The sequence below is a fragment of the Nematolebias whitei genome, chromosome 1 (genome assembly GCF_014905685.2).
Source record: "Nematolebias whitei isolate Nwh7 chromosome 1, NemWhi1, whole genome shotgun sequence".
Classification (NCBI taxonomy): Eukaryota; Metazoa; Chordata; class Actinopteri; order Cyprinodontiformes; family Rivulidae; genus Nematolebias; species Nematolebias whitei.
This window is the reverse complement of record NC_056498.1, coordinates 1,196,454-1,202,362: the sequence shown is the minus strand read 5'-3', so window position 1 is coordinate 1,202,362 and position 5,909 is coordinate 1,196,454. Positions and strand designations below refer to the sequence as shown.

Genomic DNA, 5,909 nt, shown 5'->3' with positions numbered 1-5,909 from the left:
TGTTAGAGAGCTATGTGTGCATGCCCAGAGTTAATATCTTGACAAAACTAGAATTTTTATTTTTTAAGGCTGTTTTTAAGATTACTCTGTTAGTTTTTAAAGAAGATCTATATGAGTAAATCTCAAAACAGTGTTCTTGTAGTTCTCATTTCTGTTGTACAACTACCAGTTTTTACATTTTACAAATAACTAATATCACTTTGATAAAGAGATTAATTTGAATGAGTCTTTGGGAGATGGGCTTTTGGGGGCTTGGATTGTCTAGGAAGTAAGAAGGCAGGTCTTTCAGGAAAAAAAAGGTTGGGAACCACTGCACTGCTTTAGATTACGTTCATACACAGATGGGACACACATCAGATGCAATGAAGGGCTCAGTGTCTTGCAAAGGGACACTTCAGCATGTGACTGCTGCTGGAATGGAACTCCCAAGTCTCCAATTGGGGGATAACTGCTCTAACCACTCAGTCACATCTGCCCAGTCTTTTCCTTCAGTTGCTAATGTGATCCTAAACAGCTGTCAGGACATAAATAACAATTATTTTAATGTTTTTTTTTTTTTTTTTCGTGTTACGTTAAATCTTACAAAATGATCTAAAAAAAGTTAAGTCTGGTCCTTTGGACATAAAAAAAAAACAAAAAAAATGTACAAACACTTCGTCTTTCATCCAAAAGACTTCCTCAGTCTGAGGTGCTGTATTCAGCTTAGTCTTATAAATAGCACCTTCTCAGAGTGGATCAACCAGTTTGCTGCTGACAACCAAAACCAGCTGCTCACATGATCAAGAAGGACCATCAACCTAATGATGGATCATTAGCACACTGATGGCTGTTTACTATTCACAGAGGGCTGAGTGATACTAGCAATAACAGCATTGTAAGAGGGGGACAGTTGAACACGGAGGCCTCCATCTCTGTTTAATGATGGACGATTTCTTTTCACAAAGATGGCCTCCTTTACTCCTCTCTCAAACCATTGTTCCTCTCTGTCCAGGAGGTGAACATCTTCATCCTTGAACGAGTGACTGTTGGCCTGGAGATGAGTGTAGACCGCAGAGTCCTGGCCTGATGATGTTCAGATCCTGGATAGAGAAGAATAATGGTTTGAGAGAGGATTAAAGTAGGCCATCTTTGGGAAAATAAATTGTCCATCATTAAACAGGGGTGGAGCCTCCATGTTCAACTGTCCCCCTTTTACAATGCTAATATTGCTAGTATCACTCAGCCCCCTGTAAATAGTAAACAGTCATCAGTGTGCTAATGATCCATCGTTAGGCTGATGATCCTTTTTGATCATGTGAGTAGCTGGTTTTGGCTGTCAGCCGTAAACTGGTTGATCAACTCTGAGAAGGTGCTATTTAAGAGACTGAGCTGAATACAGCACCTCAGACTGAAGAAGTTTTTCGGATGAAAGACGAAACGTTTCTACTTTTTTTTTTTTTTGCTTTGTTCTGATTTTTTGAATATCCAGTGGACCAGACTTAACTTTTTTAGATTTTTCTACCTGGATTATTGAGCATGCATCAGGATACTTACAAAATTATGTTTCTGCAGGAAAAAGGACATAAAAGAAAACCTGGTGAACCAGTGGATGAATGAAGATTATCAATGGTCCCGGAACAATACCCAGGGCAATGGATTTAAAGGCAGTAAGTTGTTTTATTTGCCCCTCTACATCTTGTAATATTGCTGGGTCTTCTTCACAACTGCTGTGGTGTTAGAGGTCCACTTAAGGTCTTCCACTGTGTGGACACCAAATAAATTGAAGCTGGAAATGCTCTTCATGCACTCCCTTTTGATACTGATGAGCAGCAGACTGGACTTCCTCCTCCAGAAGTCAACACTTTTGTAGCACTGTTTAAGATACTAAAGCTAGATGTTATGTAAACTCAGAAGACTAGGACTGACTACTTGAGCTGATGTCAATAATTAATAAAATGACACAGAATGATTGGTTTCAGTACCATGTATTTGGAAAAATTTAAAGTAAACACCACAAAAACCTGAACATACATAGAATAACTCAGAAAATAAATAGAACTATATACACAATACTGCACTTAGCTTTAAAGCTCACTTCACCACTTGCTCTAAACGAGCTCGGATGCTTCCCTCCCTCTCCGCTTTGCTTTGCTGCTCTGTCTGTCTGTGAAATTGCTGTGAGACTCTCTTGCATTTCTTCCGAACCATAATTATGGACTGTTTTGACCAGTTGGTCCCTCAACTCAATTTACAACATTTCTTCGAAGAGAAGACAGGCTTTAGGCGAGCCGATTTACCCTGTTGGCACGCACGCAGCTGGATATCTCATCGACTTGGAAGACTTGATGATGTGTCTATCTCTGCTGCCATTTGTGGATTTTAAGGATGCATATTTAATTGGATTTTCAATAACTGGTTCCTGCTATTTTGGATTCGGCTGGCTGGTTTATCTACAATCAAGGAAGTTGTCTGCAGCAAATTTGGACCCGATCATGCTGCTTGCCTTTTTGATGGCTTGGTTCGTGTTTCGTGTACCCAGGCTCAAATGCTTTGGGCTGAATGGATCAGATCTTTGGGATTTTACTCAGTCATGTTCCATCGGTGTGGCCATGTTATTTTGGACATTTCGGAACCGAGTTGACCAACACAGACTCAAGGTAGATGCCATTAAGTTCTGCCTGTCCCCAAAACAACTGTGTGTTTATCTAAATTTTGGTTCCCTTGGCTGGTCTTGAAGGCCATCTTATCTGACTTCGCCTAGAGAAAACATGATCTGACACTCACTACCCCCTTCCCTGAGGAATTTCCAACTGATAACCAGATGAACCAGCTGAATAAACTTTTTGTCATCATTTCAGGACTCTTGGATTCTCATAGAGGTTATTCTTGACAATTCCTCGACATACCTCGAGAATGTTTATGGATCTCACTGGAGGACATTGACTGATTACAGTGACCTTGAGAGCATCTATAAGCGTTGTTGACCACTCTCGTCTCCGATTGCAGAATGTCCACGTAAATATGTGCTTGTTTGTGCGAGGGTTTTTTTAATATTAGAGGGTTTTTTTCTCAGGCAAGAAAAAAAAGTCTGATAGGATTTTTTTTCACCTCCAACTCCTACATGTGTCCAGTTAACCACTGTTTTTGTCTGTCCAAACAGGTGTAGTGAACTAAGCCTCAGGTCAAATCTGGCCCTGAGGGCCTTCCTGGGACAAGAACTGTTATCTCATTGATTTGAGTCCAGAAACACAAAATTAAGTTCATCCAGAGACTTTCTAAGTGTGTCCTGCACTGATCAATTGAAAGAACACTCTCTTTTTTATTATCATTACTATTTTACAAATGTCTTGATAATCAAAAGTGTGTTTAGTTCAAACCATTTTTAAATGTTGAAGTGAACTACTTATTTTAAATCAACTGTGAAACAGTATTAATGATTTTTAATCCTCATTCAAAGTAGAAATCAAGTTAATGTTTGTTACAAGAGTAATTATGCATTTTGATTTTCTGTCTGAAATGAGCAAGTGTAAGTCGGTCAAAAGTCAAGTTTTGGTCAACTACATGTTTACTGGAAAGAAATGTCATGTTTAACTTTTTCAGACAGATAGAAGTAGAACTGGCACCCAAAAGTCTCGGTTTCTTCAAAACATCTTCTGTCTGTTCTTAAACAATCTAATCTTTTTCCTTGACTTTCAATAACCTCTTACATCACTAAGACCGCACCTTGTTGGTTCGTTTCGACCAATCAGGAAGTTCTCAGAGGAACCGGAAGTGACCTCTTTAAAAGGTTCAACACTTCCTAGTTCCACAGAGAATGCAGAGGGCTGAGAGTTAGTTCCGAGAGCAGCAGAGTTCAGAATGCTGGAATGCAGAATGCTGGAGAACAACGGCAACTAAGCTGAACAACGTTCCAGGGAGGACCTCAAACGAGAAGTCCCTGAACGAGAGAAGTTCAGAGGAACTATGAAGAAGTCTGTTCTGGGATAATCTCACGACTCCTGAGGTTTTAGTTGTTCTTACGGAGACGCTGAAAGAGTTGATAGGAAACTCTACACCGACGCCAAAAACTATCATCTGCAAAGGTAAAGAGTTGATCTCAACCAAAGTGTACCGTGGGTTAAGCTGATTTCCAAAGGAGCGTGTTGTCGTTCTGGTCTACAGACCTACATCTTATACAGACACATACATCTTCACCCATCTCTCTCCATTTAAACTTCATTTTCCCATCTTTAAAACTCTTCTATCTGCCAGTAATTAATCCAGATATTTTCAGAAATGTCTGTTGTAAAGCTTGAAGCTGGAATACCATGGCCGTATGGTTTCTGATTGTAAAGCTAATTAATTAAGCTGTTGTTGAAATCTATTTGCCAAATTAATGTAAATGTTTGATGTTAAACTTTGATTCTGTTAATAAATATAGAATGAACATATGCTGTATATATTCATAGACTAAACGGATTCTTTCATTTTTCTGGACTGTATAATGACGTGCATCTGAATTTAATAAAATGTGGACGTGAGACGTTAATTATCTTTGACTCACCAACGACAGTGGGTCATTTATTAACAGAATCAAGTTTAACACATCACACATTTACATTAATTGGCAAAAATTGAAAATAACAACATCTTATTTAGCAGGTTTTACAAGGAAGTAAACAATACGGCGATTGTTTTCTCACTTCCAGCAGTGCAACAGACATTAACCACACGGCGGTGGTTGAAACACTTTGCTTCAGACATTTCTAAAAATATCTGGAATGATTTCTTAGCAGATAGAAGAGTTTAAAGATTGAAGTTTAGAGGGAGGGAGATGGTGTGTGTGTGTGATTGAAAAGTGTTGAACAGAACGGCACCCTCCATTCGACCCAGCTTTCCTCGGTACGCTAGGTAGTGAACTCGACTCATTACCTCTCTGACGATGAATCAGTGGAAGTGGAGGTCCAGTTACGCTACCGGTCCAGCGTCTCCGTAGGATGGCAGAGAACCGTCCGGAGTGGTGGCGGTACTTCATCAACAACAGTTCAGCTCACGGTGGACTCACATGAGTGGAGTCCTTCAGAAGTTCCACTCAGAGGTGGAAGATGTCATAATCCCAAAAGACTCGGAAGAGCTTTGAATCATGGCTGGACTTCTGTTCTCCCAAACGACTGGAGCTGCAAACTCTCCACCCGACTCCGACTGGGTTGAACTAGGAAGTACCAACATTTAAAGAGCTTTGTTTCTGGTTCATTTGGGAGTTTCTGATTGGTCGATGGACCAAAACAGAGGTGTGTTTTGTGATGTAAGGTGTTATGAAAAGTCAAGGAAAAAGATTAAGATTGTTTAAGAACAGACAGAAGATATTATGAAGAACTCAGACTCCGTGGAGTCAATTCTCTGGTATCTTGCTGTAAAAGTTAAACATGACATTTCTTTTTCAGTAAACTTGCAGTTGACCGAAACTTGAACTTTGACCAACTTACACACTTGCTCATTGAAGACAGAAAATCAGACAATTCATCATTAACCTGATTTCTTACTTTGAATGAGGATTAAAAATCGTTATTACTGTTTCACAGTTGATTTAAAAATGAGTAGTTCACTTCAACATTTAAACATTGTTTGAACTAACACAATTTGATTATCAAACATTTGTAAAATAGTAATGATAATAGAAAAAGAGAGTGTTCTTTCAATTGTAATCAATGAAAGAAAGTCTCAGGATGGGTCAACCTATATTTCTGGATTCAAATCAATGAAATGACAGTTTCTGTCCCATAAGGTGCCCAAGGTCAAGGTTTTGACCTCAGGCCTAGTTCACTACATAAATGACCGCATTCATTGTGATGGGTCAAAGAAAATTAACGTCTCACGTTACATTTAATCATTCAATGCACGATAGAACTCAGTCCAGAAAAATGAAAGAATCCGTTTAATTTATGGATAAT

At 39.1% G+C, this 5,909-nt stretch overlaps 1 protein-coding gene across 1 annotated transcript in view; it reads left to right on the top strand.

The window, feature by feature from the left end:
• The window catches only part of LOC119414295, a 23,365-nt gene that overhangs the window by 8,990 nt on the left and 8,466 nt on the right, over nt 1-5,909 (top strand). The window contains exon 4 of the mRNA XM_037681393.1: nt 1,552-1,646. Within this exon, the coding sequence (XP_037537321.1) occupies nt 1,552-1,646 (95 nt within the window). The remainder of the gene's footprint in view (nt 1-1,551; nt 1,647-5,909) is intronic.